The sequence below is a fragment of the Lucilia sericata genome, unplaced genomic scaffold (genome assembly GCF_015586225.1).
Source record: "Lucilia sericata isolate MDLA Ls3-8-SP2 unplaced genomic scaffold, ASM1558622v1 Contig000279F_arrow, whole genome shotgun sequence".
Classification (NCBI taxonomy): Eukaryota; Metazoa; Arthropoda; class Insecta; order Diptera; family Calliphoridae; genus Lucilia; species Lucilia sericata.
This window is the reverse complement of record NW_023994304.1, coordinates 328,794-351,191: the sequence shown is the minus strand read 5'-3', so window position 1 is coordinate 351,191 and position 22,398 is coordinate 328,794. Positions and strand designations below refer to the sequence as shown.

Genomic DNA, 22,398 nt, shown 5'->3' with positions numbered 1-22,398 from the left:
GTTTTGAAAAATAGACAAAATTACCTTTCCATTGATATATAACATGCCTACCTAATGTTTTTTAAGTGACAAATTAATTAAGGAAAACTCAACATCTTTTAGAACATTTACCTAGCACTATTATTTTCATCCATACATTTGTTAGGCATGTTTTACTACCTAAATTTTTATGAATTTTTACAGCCACTTTTTACGATTAATCTTTTATTCTTTATCCCTAAAAAAAATTAACAAGTATTTATTTTATATAAAAATAGTCTTTATTTATTTTTTTATAAATTAATATAATTTTGTAAAATAATCGGTATCACAGTAGACCATATCTAAAAGATAAAGTAAATCTTTAAATTCATGAATATTTTCAAATGCTAACGTTTTGTAGCAAATCCAACGTTTCCTTATAGTAGATAAAACAGGATCAGAAGATAGAATCAGCTTATTAAAAATATCTTCATTTTGAGACTGCCTAGAACACTTCCTTGAGCTAAACTGATGAATATGCTTAAAGTCTCTATTCCTCGATTCTTGGGGTTCTTCTGTAAGCTCTCCTAAAGGCAGAATATTATGTTCTATGATGACCTTTCCACGACATAATATCTTGTGAACTGTAGGTGTCATTTCTTTCCAGGGATATAATTCCAAAAGTAATTTAGAAACTTTTGTGGAATACTCTCCAAATTTTGTTGCGTTCACTTTATGCTTGCTATTTATCGCCATTAGAATAATATTGACCTTTTGCAGTAAATCCATATTAATTCCGGTTATTTCGGAAGTAGTTTCAAAATGTTTGTGCTTCCATATCCTGTGAGTGGCTTATCAATATTTAATACCATCCGCTTTTTAAATTCCTCTTGAATTCTTCTTTTCTCACTGGCTCTCATTTCCATTAACTCCTTATTGTTATTTGCACTTTTGTTTGCATTTCCCGGTATGCTTCTGTACTTTAAATCATATGCTAAATGTAGAAAATGTTCCAGATATCGTATGCGAGCATGTAGGGGGGATATTCCAAATTGTAATGTTTCCTCATTTATTGAGCTTTGCTTGGAAATATTCGAAAATTCTGATTTTTTATCACCACATATGTAGCAGTACCAAGTAGATGATGTTCCTGCAATGGCATTTCCAACTTTCCCATCAATCATTGTAAGTTTTAAATCATAGGACATGTTAAACGAATAATTTTCTATTTCGATTGTTATAGGTTCCAAGTTTTTAATTTCTGCTTTAATACGATTTATCAAATCTTGCGTTGTTGTTTTTGATTCCTTTATATACTCAAAGCTTATTGGCCTACAAAAAGCTTTGGATCCTGGAGTCGAATTCTTCCAAATATCATCGAAACTGGTTGATGGAGAATCGCTGTCAGCATACTTTCGAATTCTTAATGGAACTAGCGATGTCATAAATACACTTTTATACTCGGAAGATGATTCACTTGTGTTGATTTCTTTATATTCCGAGAGTGCTGATAATCCATCACTTACAAATGAGTTGAAGATCACAAGAATTTTTTTTTTTTAGTTGGTCTGAAGAAAAGTCAGAAGCAATCCTTAAAGCAGTATTTTCGAGTAGAGCGCCGAGTCCAATAACAGCCTTCCGATCAGTTATTTCAATAGGAGATGGTATAATGCTTTTCTTCTTTTCATTTATTTTGTCATATGATGGTAAAACATCCACTCCTTTTTCAGATAGCGCCTTTCTTAACGTTATGTAGTTATCACGACTTAATCCCAGCTGCAACATAAGCGCAATAGCTTCTTCCTAAGTGAACGTTGTATCAGATGATGGTGTGGGTATACTCTTTACAATTCTTTTCAGTCGCCTTGGTGATGCGGTTGGAAGAATATTTGCAATTTTTATGGCATCCAAAGGCTGTTTTTCTTTTCTTAACATTGCTTTAAAAGTGTCCGAAACTTCTTCGTTAGATAAGGTTTCTAGTGAAGTTGATAACCTTTTCCTCTTTGATTTTGAGCTCAAATCCTCATACTGTTTACAGGGAGCACCAACAGTTGATACGCAAATAGCAACTTCTACACATTCATCCAGCCAATGAGAAAATTTCGATCGAAATTTAGCAATGGAATACGGAACACTCTTCAGTTTTATATCAACTGATTTTATAAAATTTTCAATTTTACATATATCAGTTTTATCCACTTTATTTTTATGTGCAGTTTCAATATATTTCAATAAGAAGTTGACTTTATCTTGAAAAGGAGCTGAAGAGTGTTCAAATAAAATGGAGCACAAATCATTTTTTTTTAGTACGATCGCCATGGTTAGAAAATTACAAATAATTACAAACAGATATAAACCTGTCTTATATATTAATTACAGATACTTAAATTAAATTATTTAAAGGGTTATGATATTCTACCTAATATGTCTAACGTTTCCTTATGTAATGAATTTTTCCTCAATAGGTCACTTTAATAAGCTACCTATTAAAGTGACCTATAGGGGTAAAAATCATTACAGTTTAAAAAATAATACCTGAACATTTTTTAATATATGTAACAAATTTAAGAGTTAACCTTATGGATGAAAATAATAGTGCTAGGTAAATTTTCTAAAAGATGTTGAGTTTTCCCTAATTAATTTGTCACTTAAAACATTTAGGTAGGAATGTTATATATCAATGGAAAATTAATTTTGTCTATTTTTCAAAACTGTATATAATTTTTGAAAATTAAAAAAATCGTGGAATACTTTTTAAAAAAAAAATTAAAAAATGTTTTTTATTCAGTTTTTGCGAAGATACAAATTTTTCAAATTGCAATAAAAATTTTATGTACGAATACTTTTTGATGAAATTTTACAGTTAGGTTTTTTTACTCAAAATCCAAAATTAAATAAAAATTTCGAATTTTCTTATTAGAAATCCCGGAATTCCCAAAAAAGTTTTAAAAAATCCCAAAAATGGGATTTTTTGGTTTTTTGCCTATTATATCCATACCAGGAGCGGGGTTATCGAAACCCGTTACAAAATGATTAAGAACATTTTGGGTATATAAAACAGGTCACTATAATTTGATATCGACTATGCGATTTGAGAATTTTTGCTCAAAATTGAATTTTCCATAAAAAATAGGGTTTTTTTTGGATGGACCTGGTCCCCTCGGTATCAAAAATTTTTAGGTTTTGTTTCATTTATCGTATTTTATGTAAAGTCAGCTTTCCAAAAAGTATAAATTCTATATACATCTTCTTAGAAACTTTTTAGATAACTTAAAAAGAAAAAGATACTTTTTCCCAAAAAATGGCAAAAAATCGCCTTTTTTAATTTTTTAAATTAAAATGCCTATAACTTTGGACTCAGTCATGATTTTTACATAATTCTTTCACTGCTTGATATATAAACTTGTTGTTAAGCGAATAATGCTTTTTACATAATTCTTTCACTGCTTGATATATAAACTTGTTGTTAAGCTAATAAAAAAAAATGGCGAAAATCGGGAATATTTGGACCTGCTATTATCAAAAAACTAAAGTAAGGACGGTAAAAATTTTAAAATTTTAATTTTCAAATGCGAATATCTCCTAAACTATAAGAGATAATTTACTCCTACGACGACATTTTTTATAGTGCTGGATGAGGAGATTCTGGTTGGCCTATAAGGTCCAAATTCAAAACCTAAACTCGACAACACCTCCTCTTTGTGCATACCAAATTTCATTAAAATCGGATTAACCGTTTAGAAGTTACCGAATTATTTCCCTCTTTTTCTTCCTATACCACTGTGCGACATCTATCAGACTTTCTTATACTTGATCAGGCTTTTGTACGAACTGTCGGACATTTTATCAGACATTTATCCGACATCTATCAGACTTTCTTATATTTGATCAGACTTTCGTACGAAATGTCGAAAGAAAGTCACACATGATATCAGACATTTGTCCGACTTCAATCTGATTTATCGAAAATTCCTTCAGAATTTCCCCAAGAATTTACATCAGATTTCGTACCGAATTCTGATCGACAACTCTGCACATTTTTCCGAATTTCCTTAGACAAAGAATTCCGAATTCCGAGCAACCTTTCATTCGATTTTCATAACGAATTCTGACGGAATTCTGATACGAAATCGGCAACTTGTGCAGACAGTCGGTACGAATTCGGCAAAAATTGTTTAGTGGGTAGCTCTAAATATGTGTTAGTAACAAAAATGTATTTGTATTGGTGCATTCTAAACACACAGAGTTTTATAAAAAAATACAATTTTAAATTTGTTTGAATTTTCAATACCAAAAATTGAAACTCTGTTTGTAAAATAAAATTCAACAACAACAAAAATAAAATGTCAATAATTAAACAAAAATTTTTTTCAGTTCAAGAAAATTAAACAAAATTCTAAATCAAAAGTGCAATAAAACTATTTTAAAAAATTGCAGTTTTTTGTGGATAACTGCAATTTCGCGTACGATCCTTGAAAGTGGCCAAAAAGTAAGTTAAACATTTGAGTGTTTTGACATGTTTAAATTTCTCACAAGAGAGTCGTATTCACACGGCACTCGTAGATGTGAGAGAGTAATTTCATATATGTGAGAGTCGGACTACTTGTTATACTTTGGTCTAATACATGATGTAATAGTACATCCTGGTCTGATACGTTGACAAAGGAAAATCCCATTCATTTTGCCCAAAATACATATGTATGTACTTTAGAGTGCATCAAGCTTGTATGAAGGAAAAAAAATTTTGTCCGACAGGCCGTCCCTCCTCTACAACTGTTCTATTGGGTTGTAAAACTATGTCATGTAAAAAATTAGGCTGATAGGATAACGCTAACAGGAAGTTTCAAAGTGCATTTACAAGGGGAAAAAATCGTTTTTTTTTTCAGCTTTTGCTCAAATTTTGCCATTTAATAATAAACTTTGCACTTTATTGTGAAGGAATCGTAATGTACACATAATAAGCATTTCAGAAAATATAAAACACAAATATTGGTTGAAAAATTTTAAAGTTATTGTAAATTCCCCAGACCATTAACGTGTCTTATAGCACATGAATTCGAAATGTGACAAAAAAAATTTTTTGGGATATATTCTAAAAAACCATTTTGTTACTTAAAATCTATATAATTAATAGGCAAAGCGATTTTTGTGACCACTTTTACTCTTACAGTATACATCCGATCTTGGCCAAAGATATATCATTTTAAAGGTATTTGTTCGCAGATGTGCACAATATATATATATTAATAAGATCGGTTCAGAATTTTGGTAGCTATAAGCAATTAAAGTTGTTACTAATGCATAGAAACAAAAGTCACACGTACGTATGCTTGAACTAAAAAACAAACAAAGCAAGAAACAAAACATTAAAAGTAAACAACACAGCTTCTAGAAAAAAGAGAGGAGAGTATATCTGAGGTGTTTTGCTTTGAATCGTATAATTTTTAAATACCTTTATAAGTGTAAGGAATCCAGTGATGCCACATATAATCTTAAAAAATATTAAAATTTTTATCTGTACTCATTTTACATATGCACACATATTTTTATAATCTGAATTTTTAATCTAATTTCGAGAAGGGAAGCGGAGCTCCCTTTATGTACTCTAGTATGTATAATTACTCGAATATTAGCGTTTGTCCTTATACTATAACGCAAACTTACTCTCAGCTATGGCCAAAAAAGTTTGATTTTTTTCAACGGCCGTTTCAAATCTCCAATTTCAGTTTTTTTGAAACTTTGTTAAACAGATTTTAACATTTTTAGTAGATCTCATGGGGATTTATGGACAATAGATAAGAGAATAAAACATAATAATATTTTAAAGAATACGTAATAATTATTTACTATTTTACATTTAAAAAAAAAAATAAACTGAAAATTTAATTTTTCGGACACAACAGCAGAATGGAATGCATTTTCGGGCCCGCTACGGCTCCTCATCAGCAATCTTCTTGTACCATATGCTATGTCACTTGTAAACATCACCTATTTAACTCACAAGTTTTGAAGAAATGGAATATGGGAATCGTAACCAAGTCCTTATTCCAATTTCATTCAAAAAAAATTCTTATTGTAGGTTTGTTGAACAAAATAGTTATCAAACTGTTTTAAGCTATAAACCTTTTATAAACAATTTCTATTCATAAACATTTTCTATCTGTTCAATAACTATTAAACAGATTTTATTTTATTCTGGTAATGCTGTGATTTTTTATTTGTCATTTTACTATTAGTGATAAATAAAATATAAAAAAAATTATTCGACAATTCAAAACAGATTATTTTTGCTTAATGTTTTTTTGATTTTTATAACATTTTTAATTAAAAACGAAGTTTTTTACATCTTCTAAAATATTTCTTGACTTGGATTTTGCTAAATTATCAACAAATTTTGCCTTTTTGCTATATTTTTTTGAGGATTTAAAAAAAGAATTCGAATAACGAATTCTTTATGATTATATTTATATCACTAAATACAATATTTTGTTTTGATTTTTGTTATTATCAAAGTTATACTGTTTATTAATAAAATTCGTGTTATTTTCTCGCGGAACAACAAAAAATAGTTAAAATTACAAGGAACAATTTTACGAAACCATAACACGGTTAAATTATTCCTGAAAAAATCACGCAAATGCATATTTATATATGTACTATACAAAGACCAACGACATTTTAAAGAGGTGCCCAAGATATTCCTTTCTTAATGATTGATCTGAGTGGAATCCAAATCTAACCATAGAATTTTTTTATCACATCAGTTTTTCCTGATATCGAGTCGTTAATATTGAAAAAACAATGATTTTTAGTAATTTTTAAGTCATAAAATTTTAAAGATACCTATATTTATACAGATTGGATTTTCAAATGACATAACAGATTTTAACTTCGCGGTATTATTTTCCATACATACTTACATAAGTATATGGCTAAAAACGGTAGTTTTTGTAATTTGTATTAGGCAAATATCTTAAAAACTTGATGTGCTGTAGAAATCCAGATTCGGATTAAGCGCAGCTTAATCCTTTAGAAAATTATACTTTGATCACTAGGCTAAACATTTTTTCAGCAACACCAGAATATATTTGAATGTATGTTCCATTTTGCAGTCAATTTTTAGGGTATGACCAATATTATTTTTCTCTCTACTCTCAAATCTTATAAAGGTCGACAATATAAAGTGCAGTAACTTTATAGTTATCTAGAAATTTGACCATCTGGATAAACTAGTTAAATTATATACATATGAAGCTAATAATGATTATAATGAAACTACATAATTTGTCATTAATTTAATTAAATGGTCAAATGGGTTTTACGTACACATCTGTCCATAATTTCGCTAATCATTTGCTTTTCCACCATCAATACGTTAATACATACATACATACATACATACATACATACATACATACATACATACATACATACATACATACATACATACATACATACATACATACATACATACATACATACATACATACATACATACATACATACATACATACATACATACATACATACATACATACATACATACATACATACATACATACATACGTAATTAATGATAACAAGTAAACAAGTAAGAGTGCTATATTCGGCTGTGCCGAATCTTATATACCCTTCACCATAGTGTATTTAAAAAATATAAATTTTATAAAATTTAAATTTATGTACCTATTTAATTTTCTCGATTATATCATTATTATAGTAATAGCAAAACAAAATGAACAACAACAACGCTAAACGAAATAAACACTCAAAAAACAAAATACACAAGGCAGTAAAACCAACAAACGAAACTGTACACCAACAAACAAAAACAATATACACAAGGCAATGAAACACACAGCCATCCAAACATACAAAACTGAATACACCAAGAAACAAAAACAATATACACATGCCAATGAAACACACAGCCATCCAAACATGTGAAACGAAATACTCAATGAATAAGCAGTGTTGTTGTTGTTGCTTAATAATCAAAGCATGAAAAAATTGTCTTTTTTAATGAAATTTTCAGAGGTTGTCTCGGATTTTTGCTTATATCTCCGTCATTTATGGACCGATTTTGCTGATTTTAAATAGCGATCTTCTCGAAAGCATGTCTAACAGAATTATTGAAGATTCGGATCTCGCCGATATCTGGGGTCCTCTAAAAACTGATTTCAACAGACAGACAGACGGACATGGCTTAATCGAATCCGCTATCTATAAGGATCCAGAATATATATACTTTATAGGGTCGGAAAATTATATTATAAAAATTACAAACGGAATGACAAACTTATACATATATACCCTTCTCACGAAGGTGAAGGGTATAATTATACTTTGGCATTTAAAATACATAATAATTTTGCACAATAATTCATAAATCCTTAACTTTCTTTAAAAATCCTCTTAAATTTACAATTTTTTATTCTATTTTAGGTTTAAAGTATGTTCTTGCCTACAATAAAATTTCTATATTTAGAACACATTAATAGAAGGCTTATAAAACAAAAATAGTATTATGAATACACATTTTTGTAAACTGTTTAATAAAATGTTTATTAAATTGTTCAAAACCTTTTTGAATAAGACTGTAATTATAAATACTTATGAATTAACCCTTTTTAAACATATAAATTTTGTATTTTTAGACATATTATGTCGAAAATCGACCGAAAAAATGGACTACATACCAGTTTTAAAACCAAAATGTTTCTTTTGAAAATGTAGGTACATTAGAGTGGGTCGGTCTCTATGGACAAAAAAAAGTTGTGCCAGTCACCCCCTAGGATTAAAGATATTTTAATAGCATTTCCAAAAATATAAAAATTATTTTTTTGCCACGCCTAGAAATACCGCCCTTTTTGTTTTTTATATATTACGTCTATTATTTTTATATCCTCCACCACCATCAGTGGTGATAGAGGGTATATATAAGTTTGTCATTCCGTGTGTAACACCAAGAAATATTCATCTGAGACCCAACAAAGTATATATATTCAGGGTCCTTATGAAATTCTGAGTCGATTTAGCTATGTCCATCTATCCGTCCGTCTGTCTGTCTGTCTGTGTAAAACACGCTCACGTTAAAACGAAGCAATGGAAATTAACGAAATTCAGCCAAAATATTCACTATTCTCCGGTACAGTTTGGTATTGAAAATGAGCAAAATCGGTTCACAGCGGGAAAAGTTATGAATCAAAATTTAAAATAACTCCGAAAAATTAATTTTCTCGAAAACTTTGCAGGATAATTTCATTAAAGTCATCATACATTCGTTTCTACACAAGATCTTGATTCTTGCTAAAAATTGCCAGAATCGGTCCATAATTTCATATACCTCCCATACAAAAGTACATATTCCCGGAAAATTAGTTTTTTGTTAATATCTTCCGTCAGAATGTTGATATCTTCACAAAATTTAACAAATAAAAACTTATGTCAATAGAATTCTTTGAGCGAAAAAAATTTCTGGATCGGTTCATAATTGGACATAGCTACCATACAAGGTCACCTCCCGAAAATCATGTAAATGCACATAACTCATTACTAAATTGAGATATCCATATAATTATATTTGGTACAAGTATTGCTCTCACATATAGAAATATTACTATGAAATTTTTTTCCGATCGGTCCATAATTGGTCATAGCTCCCATACAAGGACCCTTCCCGAAAATCACTCAAACGCGCATAACTCATTACTAAATTAAGATATCTATGTAAAATTTGGAATAAGTATTGCTCATATGCACAGAAATATTACTGTGAAATTTTTTTCCGATCTACTACATTAAGATACTACTATATTAAGATATCAATATAAAATTTGGTACAAGTATTGCTCACATATACAGAAATATTACTATAAAAGTTTTTTTTTAGGTCGGGTCATAATTGGTAATAGCTACCATACAAGGTCCCCTCCCGAAAATCACTTAAACGCGCATAACTCATTGCTAAATTAAAATATCCATATAAAGTTTGACACAAGTATTGCTCATATACACAGAAATATTACTGTGAAATTGTTTTCCTATCAGTCCATAATTGATCATAGCTCCCATGCAAGGTCCCTTTCAGAAAAACACTTAAAGGCACATAACTCATTACCAAATAGTGATACCCATAAAAAATTTAGCATACATAATATTGCTGTTATGTACATAAATTACACTATAAAATTGTTTTACGATCGGTCCATATTTGGTCATAGCTCTCATACTAGGTCCCCTCCAGAAAATCACTTAAATGCACAATATTCATTACCAAATAATGATATAGATGCAGAATTTTGAAATTTTGGCTTTATATACATAATTGGTCAGAGCTCCCATACAAGGTCCATTTACGAAAATCTCTTAAACGCACATTACTCATTACCAAATAAAGCTATTGATACAAAATTTGTCACAAATATTAGTTTGGTATACAAAAATTATATTTCATGATTCACGATCGGTCCATAACATGGGTGCGGTCGGCCCCATGCAAGGTTCTCTTCAGAAAATCACTTGAACACACATTACTTATTACTAAATTACGATTTAGATACAAAATTTGTCTGAAATATAGCTTTTATGTACAGAATTTTTGCTTAAAGAATTTTTTACGATCGGTCTATAACTGGTCATATCTCCCATACTAGGTTGCATTATCTATTTGTGTAGAACAAAATTATAAATCCTTAAATCTTTCACACACACGCATACATGCACATTATTAAATATCGTTAAAGCATATCTTAGGGCGCTATAAAAATATAAAAGAAAATGGGGTTTGTAATGTTCAAAAAATCTTGGAATTGTAACAGATTTGCTGTTTAAATCTTGGGGTTTTTCTATTTAAGACATGAGAAAACTTATTTCTACAAATATTTGATCAATTAAAAAAGTATTAATATAAAAGTAGGGGTATTTTGGAGGGTATTGGAGGGTATTTAAGATTCGGCTCAGCCGAATATAGCACTCTAACTTGTTTTTATTAGTTTTAACTATTCCAAGAACTTCTTTAAAAATGTGTAACTATTTAAACTATTTAAAGTTAATTTATCACATTTAATAAAAATTAGTATAAACATTTTTCAAAATTGGTAAAAAAAAAAAACATAAAAAACATTTTTATAAAACTTAGCATAACATTTTAATTTTTCATCGATTTTTATAAAATAAAATGTTTAGTTTTTATGTACCTACGCGATTTTGTTATTAATTAATAGAATTAAATGCTGAATAAGATGATCATTCTTTTGTTAAGATATGGGGAAGGATGCAATTTTTGTATTGTAAATTAATTTGAAAAAAATTTTCGACCATATCCCTAGCAAATTAATTGTTTGTAGTTAGAATTATACCGTTATTTTTAAATACCTGTTAAATAGCTCTTTATGCATAAAAGTGAGCATTTTAAAAGCTAATATTTCATATAATTAAATGTACTTTATTCCAGTATAGCCATAAGTTTAGATTTTTGGTAAGGATCCGAGATATTTGAAGTCGCGCATAGAATATGATGTCGAATTAAAAAATTTTCTAAGAGTGAAATATAGCTAGAGGGCGGTATTTCTAGGCGTGGCAAAAAAATATTTTTTTATATTTTTAGAAATGTTATTAACATATCTTTAATCGTCGAGGGTGACTGACTCCACTTTTTTTCGACGCACCCTAACTCTAGTTTACTCCATAGTCAAAAAGTTAAAGTAGAATTTTGTATACTTAATATAAAAGTTTTTGTTATATTTTTGCTATTTCTCTTATTATATAGAGCTTTATTCAAATGGATAATGCTTTTTCCAATTTTTTAACTTTGTTGTTAAATTGTTCCCAAGTGCTTTAAAGGGTTAATTTACCTTTTTTCACTCTAATTTAAATATCGGACTTTATACTAAAAATTCCAGTCATCTTTATTTATTTTTTTTATTTATTTATTTAAGAATATTCAATAACCTAGCCTATTGGCCATAAGCGGTTACAATAATATACTATATAAAATATACTATATAAAATAACGATAGGACAATTAAATTGTACCACATTGATTATAAATAAATTCCTACATAATTTCCAATCAATCAAATGTAATTCAAAGAAGCAAAACAGGTTAAAATAAAGAAAATAATATGTAGAAGTCATAAACAATCCCAAAAATGAACTCACAGAACCAATCAATATGTCAAACAGCAACTATATGGCAAATAACACTCCAGACTGTAAAGGACATAGGTAATACAAATCAGACAGAAACATGAAGCTATAAAACACCTATCAGTTGAACATTTCTGAAGAAATATAAGACAATTAATTGGAAGAAAGTTTTAAACCACCCCAAAAAATATCAACTCTTGTAAAAGAATTTAAATACCAAAATTACCAGTCAATTACATAATAAAAATTTCAAGACTAACTTTAAAAGAACAAAATGAAAAGACAATTCTATAAGAGCAAAAATATAATAGCAGAAAAAACCCTCACAAACACAAAACTCTATGCACACAATAACAGTCACAAATCATCTTCCACCAAAACAGTCACAAAGTAAATTAATCCAAATCAGCAATTTTTACTGAGCAATCACAACATCCTTAAACCACACAACATTCCCCCATTTCAAAGCTAACAGAAATTTCCCAAAATTGGCAAACAATGTCAATAAAATTCATATCATAAATCAGTCAATACTAGTTTAAAAACCTATGCATATTAATTGCAATTAAAACAAGTAAGAAATTATAGTCGGGCGAGGCCGACCATATAATACCCTACACCTTTGACAAAAATATAATGTAATTTAGTTGCCATAATAAAGCATTTAAGTTGAATTGTACCTTGCCTTAGATATACATACTTAAGCCGTTTATTGTTGAATAAAATTGTGGACATTTAAGTGAAATTTTGATGGGGGCTTTTCATAGGGGCTAGGGTCATATGAGAACCTATTATTATGGAATTCGTGGGGGTCATCAAGTCTTGTATACAACTTGGTTATTGCAGCTTTTTGTCGAGATATGAGTATATAAAACATAATTATGAACTTAAAAGCCCTATTCGGCGGGTTCAGTTGTATGGGGGCTAGGTGAAATAATGGACCGATGTAAACCATTTTCAACAGGCTTCATCTACGGTACCATAAAAGATCATGTGCCAAATTTCATTGAATTATCTCCGAAATTGCGACCTGGACAATAGAAGATCATGTGCCAAATTTCATTGAATTATCTCCAAAATTGCGACCTGTAGTTTGATTAAAAGTTTTAAAAGCCCTATTCGGGGGTTCAGTTGTATGGGGGCTAGGTGAAATAATGGACCGATGGTAACCATTTTCAACAGGCTTCGTCTACGGTACCATAAAAGATCATGTGCCAAATTTCATTGAATTATCTCCAAAATTGCGACCTGGACAATAGAAGATCATGTGCCAAATTTCATTGAATTATCTCCAAAATTGCGACCTGTAGTTTGATTAAAAGTTTTAAAAGCCCTATTCGGGGGTTCAGTTGTATGGGGGCTAGGTGAAATAATGGACCGATGGTAACCATTTTCAACAGGCTTCGTCTACGGTACCATAAAAGATCATGTGCCAAATTTCATTGAATTATCTCCAAAATTGCGACCTGTAGTTTGATTACAAGTTTTAAAAGCCCTATTCGGGGGTTCAGTTGTATGGGGGCTAGGTGAAATAATGGACCGATGTTAACCATTTTCAATAGGCTTCGTCTACGATACCATAAAATATCATGTGCCAAATTTCATGGAATTATCTTCAAAATTGCGACCTGTAGTTTGATTACAAGTTTTAAAAGCCCTATTCGAGGGGTTCAGTTGTATGGGGGCTAGGTGAAATAATGGACCGATGTAAACCATTTTCTATAGGCTTCGTCCCTGGGACAATAGAAGATCATGCACCAAATTTCATTGAATTATCTTCAAAATTGCGACCTGTAGTTTGATTACAAGGATTAAAAGCCCTATTCGGGGGTTCAGTTGTATGGGGGCTAGGTGAAATAATGGACCGATGTAAACCATTTTCTATAGGCTTCGTCCCTGGGACAATAGAAGATCATGTACCAAATTTCATTGAATTATCTTCAAAATTGCGACCTGTAGTTAGATTACAAGTTTTAAAAGCCCTATTCGAGGGGTTCAGTTGTATGGGGGCTAGGTGAAATAATGGACCGATCTTAACCATTTTCAATAGGCTTCGTCCCTGGGACAATAGAAGATCATGTACCAAATTTCATTGAATTATCTTCAAAATTGCGACCTTTAGTTTGATTACAAGGTTTACATGGACGGACGGACAGACGGACGGACAGACGGACGGACATAGCTAAATCGACTCAGAAATTGATTCTGAGCCGATTGGTATACTTTAAGGTGGGTATAGGACCAATATTATTGTGCGTTACAAACATCAGCACAAACCCAATATACCCTCCCCACTAAAGTGGTGTAGGGTATAATGATATGAACCAACAACAATAAATAGGCAACCAATAATACCAAAGCAACAGTCTAAAATACTTGCATTATAACATACCTTAAAAAGAATCAAATAAGAGTAATTAGTGAGTAATATGAGAGACTAATACAACATAAATCAAAATCTTATCAAAAAAAGGTCTCACATAAGGGACACAATGAACTACAAGAAAAATACCAATTTAAGATAAGATAATCAGTTAAAGAAAGTAAAAGAAAATACAAAGTTCCAACTTCTAATAATATAACAATAAGATATTAAAAATAATCTTGAAAAAAAAATCAGTGAAGCAGACAACACCAACAATGTTCAAAGTATTAATCCAAACAACACAAATAATCCTCACCCAAGCAATTACAAGTAAAACACTAATGATACCTCATTTACATATACCCAGCAAATTTTTATCAGTCAACAGATATTCAATGATGCACCCACATATGAAATAACAAGTAAATGACAATTGAATATAATGCATTCAGCCAAATCCATTAAAATTTCAATACAAATATCAATAACCACATAAAACAAACCATAAACACAATTATGACAATATCAGTAATTCATCATATTGGATAATCACAAAGACAATTACTCTAGAATAGCAATAACAATATGAATAACAACACAATTCCAAGACCAATCTAAACATTCCAACCCACCAAAAACTGTATTATAGCATCAACGAATTTCCAACTGCAAAAGCAAATCAACATAGTTAATTCCTCAACATTACCAAAGTACCACCAAATGCAATAACAATACCACAACTCAGTCAAGTGATACTAATATTAAAAAGGTAATAACCAACAAAGGGAAAATGCATGTTAATATCAATAAAACATACAATATTTCAATAATAATAAACCATTCACATAATAAAAAATATACAACAGAATACGATCTCTAATTTCAATTATAAACAAACTCCAGCTCATTTATCAGAATAATGCAAAATGCATATATAAGTTATAGTATTACTACCCACTCACAGTAAACAATTCTCAAAAAATCCAGTCAAAAGACATCAACTTTACAATAGTTAAAATATATACCTATTATACAGAATAAATATATAATACAGCAACCCTCCACTTAAAAAATGATTATCAACCATTATTTAACAGCAACAAAAAGTCTCCTAAAAATTACAAAATAATGATACTGCCAGATCATTGTCAGTTAATTCATTACAAAAACCAGTATGTAAATATAAGATCAAAACAAAAAAAAAAGTTAATTCTTAATGTAGCAAAATAGAATCTCAGTCACCTGAATAAAACAAAATTAAGCGAAGAAAAACTTAAATGCCCTAGCAAAATCCCACACAACAAACCAGGCTTCCAAAGTCATAGAAAAAACAAAAAGCATAAAAAATTAACTACACCTTAAAAAAAACTGCACAAACAAGAATGAAATGTTTCCCCAACACAAAGACAAGAAAATCCAAAACTTTACAACCATACCTCCACATTACCCAAGAATACGCTATAAAGAAGCAAAAAAAAAAAACAATTCAATAGAGTTACAGGAAACTCAATTACCATATGCCATAAAATCCCCAAAATTTTTATTTACAGAATTACATAAATACAGATACATATGCCATAAAATCCCCAAAATTTTTATTTACAGAATTACATAAATACAGAAATTGATACAAATAACATTGCCTTGGTCTTATTTACATTCACAGAAAGATCATTATCCTGAACCCAACTAAATAATAAATCGGCAGTATGATCAATAACACTTTGTAAAACATCAGGAAATTCTACATCACCTCTAAACAAAAGCTGAATATCATCAGCAAATGAAAATGGAAGACATATATTACTAGAAATTCTACTGAATAGATCATTCATACACATTATGAAAAGCAAAGGTCTCAGTACTGATCCCTGAGGAACTCCACTGTAAACAGGAAGCAGTCCAGAAACACGACCACCACTAAACACATATTGTCGTCTATCTGATAAATAAGATGAAATCAGTCTACATGCTGAGCCAGAGAAACCGTAATACCTACGCAATTTTTCTACTAAAATTGAATGATTCACCCTATCAAATGCCTTGGCTAAGTCTAATGATAATAAGACACAATTACCCCTATTAGATACACATCTTCTAATATTATCAGTAAGACCTAGAAGCAAAGAAGTGGTGTTCCTATTACATCTGAAGCCAGTCTGACAATAATGAAGCAACCGACCATCATCAATATGCTTTACCAGTTGAATCTTAATCAGATGCTCAACCATCTTTGATAGAATGTGCAATATAGATATAGGCCTAAAATCATTACCACCATTAATACCACTATTCTTACTCAAGGGAACAATCCTAGCAACCTTCCATAATAAAGGAAAACTAGAAGTTGTCATTATTGTGCTAACCAAATGTAAGACATAATTACCAATAAATGGCATCAAAATTCTTAAAAATTTAAGTCCAAATCCATCATAACCAATCGCCCTAGACTTAATAAGTTCAAATGCCGTAAGCATCTCAAATTGTTCCCAAGTGCTTTAAAGGGTTAATTTACCTTTTTTCACTCTAATTTAAATATCGGACTTTATACTAAAAATTCTAGTCATCTTTTTTTATTTTTTTATTTATTTATTTAAGAATATTCAATAACCTAGCCTATAGGCCATAAGCGGTTACAAATTTCTACTTTGCAATAATTCTTCCAACACAAAATACATAATTATATAAAAATAAAATTACAACTAAATTATTTAAAAAGATAATATACTATATAAAATAACAATCAATCAAATGTAATTCAAAGAAACAGACAGAAACATGAAGCTATAAAACACCTATCAATTTAACATTTCTGAAGAAATATAAGACAATTAATTGGAAGAAAGTTTTAAACCACCCCAAAAAATATCAACTCTTGTAAAATAATTTAAATACCAAAATTACCAGTCAATTACATAATAAAAATTTCAAGACTAACTTTAAAAGAACAAAATGAAAAGACAATTCTATAAGAGCAAAAATATAATAGCAGAAAAAACCCTCACAAACACAAAACTCTATGCACACAATAACAGTCACAAATCATCTTACACCAAAACAGTCACAAAGTAAATTCATCCAAATCAGCAATTTTGACTGAGCAATCACAACATCCTTAAACCACACAACATTCCCCCATTTCAAAGCTAACAGAAATTTCACAAAATTTGCAAACAATGTCAAAAAAATTCATATCATAAATCAGTCAATACTAGATAAAAAACCTATGCATATTAATTGCAATTAAAATGATGTGAACCAACAACAATAAATAGGCAACCAATAATACCAAAGCAACAGTCTAAAATACTTGCATTATTTTTGTTATATATATAATTATGTAAGTTTGACAATAATGAAGCAACCGACCATCATCAATATGCTTTACCAGTTGAATCTTAATCAGATGCTCAACCATCTTTGATAGAATGGGCAATATAGATATAGGCTTAAAATCATTACCACCACTAATACCACTATTCTTACTCAAGGGAACAATCCTAGCAACCTTCCATAATAAAGGAAAACTAGAAGTTGTCATTATTGTGTTAACCAAATATAAGACATAATTACCAATAAATGGCATCAAAATTCTTAAAAATTTAAGTCCAAATCCATCATAACCAACCGCCCTAGACTTAATAAGTTCAAATGCCATAAGCATCTCTCTTAATCTTCTTATAATCATTTTAGCTTTATTCCTACATCTACAAAATTTCCCCCAATTGGCATCAGTTCTATTATCCAAATATGCACCATATGCAGATCTCTTAGCGACAACTGATATCGAATTTCAGGTGCATTAATCCAGCCATTTCCACATCCACGTATCATTCGTCTCTTCAAAGGTACTGCAGAATGCAATAACTGCAAACCATTATTTAATAACATCAGCTGCTCATCCACACTGCCAGTTAAGTACATATCATCAAAACCACACTCAGAAAGCATAGCTCCAATGGACTCAATATTAACCGAATCATAATCGTAAAATTCAAAAAACTGTCTACCAATAAATCGAGGAACCTCAATCGACAAAAAGATGAAAGAAAGAAGAACGAGTTATACCAGGACACTGAAATTGATCAGCCAACCAACCAATTCAGGAGAAGATACCAAAAAACAGTCTAACAAGGAAGTAGAATTGTGACAAACATCAAAATGTGTAGGCATAGAGTTATGAATCAGAGAAAGATTCATCCTTCTACAAATATTTCGAACCCTCAAGGACTTGACATTATCAAATAAGTTATTATTAAAGTCACCCATAATAATAATATTATTGTAACGAACAAGCAAATCTGATATTTCATCTTCAAACAAATCGAAATTACCATGAGGAAGGTAAACAACTCCTACCAAAAGCTTTATATTTCCAAGATAAAGTTCAACAAACAAGCATTCTACAACATTTAATTTCACGAAATTTGGATGAATTTGGATTTAAATTAAAACTAGTGCAATTTAAATGTCCTATGTTAATATTTAGATCTAAATTATATAACCTAGACCTAATAAAACTACTGTCACTAAAAATTGGACCAAGGTTTTGTCTAGCTGTCATATATAAAAATAAAAAGTATGCCGAAAATAATATAAATTAAAAAACTATAAATTAAAAATAAATTAGAAATACAACAATTTAAAAATAATTAAAATAAATAAAATAATAAAACCACCAACTTTAAAATGTGTATTTATCACAATATTCTACAAAATTAAATTTGGCCGACAAATAAATAATATTTCGATATGGTACACTGAGAATTCACAAATATTGCAAAATTTTACCTTTGAACTCCACAGTTTATGGGTTAAAAAGTCCGATTTGAATAAAACTTCAGATATATAATTAATATTATTTGGACTATAATACTTTATTTAAAATGTAAAACAGTGAAGATGTTCGATTTTCCCGAAATCCGCCGAGTTCAAATTGAAGGTACAGTTAAACTGCAAGAAGTATTGATCTAATTTTTTTTACCATTTTATTCCCTTATGTTCCCACTGAGGCGTTTTAAGAAAATCTAGTTTTCTCATGTCTTAAATAAAAAAATCCCAAGATTTAAACAGCTTAAATCTATTACAATTCCAAGATTTATTGAACATTACAAACGCCATTTTCTTTTATACTTTTATAGCGCCCTAAGATATGCTTTAGCGATATTTAGTAATTTGCATGTATGCATAAAAAGATTTAAGGACCTAGTATGGGAGATATGACCAATTATAGACCGATCGTAAAAAATTCTTTAAGCTAAATTTCGGTACATAAAAGCTATATTTCAGTCAAATTTTGTATTTATATAATATAATTTAGTAATAAGTAATGTGTGTTTAAGTGATTTTTTGAAGGGAACCTTGTATGGGACCGACCGCACCCATGTTATGAACCGATCGTGAAAAATCTTGAAATAGAATTTTTGTATACAAAACTAATATTTGTGTCAAATTTTGTATCAATAGCTTTATTTGGTAATGAGTAATGTGCGTTTACGAGATTTTCGTAAAAGGACCTTGTATGGGAGCTATGACCAATTATGTGTATAAATACAAAATTTCAAAATTCTGTATCTGTATCATTATTTAGTAATGCATATTGTGCATTTAAGAGATTTTCTGGAGGAACCTAGTATGAGAGCTATGACCAAATATGGACCGATCGTAAAACAATTTTATAGTGTAATTTATGTATATAAGAGCAATATTTTTGCTAAATTTGTCGATATCAATATTTGGTAATGAGTTATGTGCGTTTAAGTGATTTTCGGGAGCGAACCTTGTATGGGAGCTATGACCATGACCAAGGATGGACCGATCGTCAAAAAATTTTGAAATAACATTTCTGTGTAGAAATAGTATTTTTGCCAAATATTTTATGGGTATCACTATTTGGTAATGAGTTATGTGCCTTTAAGTGCTTTTCTGAAACGGATCTTGTATGGGAACTATGATCAATTTTGGATCGATAGGAAAACAATTTCACAGTAATATTTCTCTGTATATGAGCAATAGTTGTGCCAAACTTTATATGGATTTAGTAATGAGTTATGCGAGTTTAAGTGAATGAATTCTATTGACATAGGATTTAAATTTGTAAATTTTTGTGAAGATATCGACATTCTGACGGAAGTTATTAACAAAAAACCCATTTTCCGGGAATATGTACTTTTGTATGGGAGGTATATGAAATTGTGGACCGATTCTGGCAATTGTGTAGAAACGAAACCGATTTTGCTCATTTTCAATACCAAACAACTTAGGAAAATGAATAACATTTCGGGTGAATTTGATTAAATTCTATTGCTTCGTTTTATCGTGAGTGTGTTTTACACAGACAGACGGACAAAGCTAAATCGACTCAGAATTTGATAAGGACCCAGAATATATATACTTTGTGGGGTCTCAGATGAATATTTCTTGGTGTTACACACGGAATGACAAAGTTATATATACCCTCTATCACCACTGATGGTGGTGGAGGGTATAACAAAACAAATTTTAATTTTAAAATTAGTGGCACTTAATAAACAAATGTATACTTTTACAAATGTAATTTTTTATTTGTATTGTTTAAATTTGAAGGAAATTAATATTACTATCGTTACACCAAAATAAAATGGCGGGATTCGTTCGAAAATTCGATTAAAAACGAGTAAGCTCAGTGAAAACACCTTGAAGAGGTTTACGCAAATCTAGTAGATTTCACGCCAGTGGAAACATAGTATAAGTTATGGAATAAGGGTATTAGATGTAATGCAAAACAAATTATTAAAAAATTTAAACTTCATATCCAGATTTTATATACAAGTAAATCAAATTGTATGTAACACAAAGTAAAGCACACAACATTGGTTACAATTCCGAATACTCTGAAAATTTTCTGTGGGTTAATTTTCTTTTATTTTTCACTATAATTTTCTTCATAATCCATTTGAAATTGAAAATAAACCAAAAAATAAGTTTCATAATACATGAATGAAAATTTTTCAATACATATTCGGTTTTTAAAAAATATAACTATAAATCGCTTTCTTGGAGGTCATTAAACCTATGCAAATCTCGAAGAAAGAAGACCGATAATGGTAAAGACACGCGAATAAGGGTATATTTGGTGCTGAGTTGATTTAGTGATTCACTTACTCTACATAAATAAACATATTGTATCTAAATTTGTTTGGGTGTACTTTTAATTTAAAAATGTATTTATAAAAAACTTACTGTAGTCATCAACATTAATTAATGGTTTTATAACTATCGGATACAAGGTAAGACCGGTTATTCCAACAAGCGCAGTTATAAAACATATGTAACGAAATCCTTTTAAAGTAGCCATGGACCTGTTTCATATAACTATATTAATTTGGATAGAATGTGAATGAACTGAACACTATCATTACGTGAAACAATATACACTGTCATTACTAGGGGTTCGTTCCCGGGAAGCGTCGGGAAAAAATTCCCGGGAAATGTAGTGATTTTTAGCTTCCCGATTCCCGGGAATTTTAGTCGGTAATCCCGGGAATTAAAAACTAGTAAAAATACAACTATGCTTATTGTAACACATTTTATACAACAAAAATGGACAGGTATTCCTTCAAAAAGTTGCCCGCGGGACACTTTATAAAGAAAATAATAAAGTATTTTATTTACTTTATTTAAATAAAGATTGGCTATCGTTTTCTCAGCTCTACTACCGTTATCTCTAAAATATCGTTACCGAACTACCGTTATTTTATATTATTTTTAAATAATTATTCCTTTAAAATACCCTCTTATCTCACTACCATTTCCGCTAAAACAACTTTACCGAAATAATCTAAATACCGTTACCCTTATCTTTTCACTGCTTCAAAACTATTGCCAACCGTGATTTTATATATACATATTACTAAGCAACATGGTATGTTAAAAAAATTCAA

The 22,398-nt window shown here is 29.9% G+C and overlaps 1 protein-coding gene across 2 annotated transcripts in view; it reads right to left on the bottom strand.

The window, feature by feature from the left end:
* LOC119603184 overlaps nt 1-21,918 on the bottom strand; it is a 96,095-nt gene extending 74,177 nt beyond the window's left edge. The window contains exons 1-2 of one of the 2 annotated variants that reach the window (XM_037955137.1): nt 21,877-21,918; nt 21,698-21,816 (exon numbers count right to left, since the gene is read on the bottom strand). In XM_037955137.1, coding sequence (XP_037811065.1) covers nt 21,698-21,812 — 115 coding nt within the window. In that variant the 5' untranslated portion in view covers nt 21,813-21,816; nt 21,877-21,918. Of the gene's footprint in view, nt 1-21,697 lie in introns of both variants that reach the window. The other variant, XM_037955138.1, reaches the window with a different exon arrangement.
* Between the last annotated feature and the right edge of the window lie 480 nt (nt 21,919-22,398).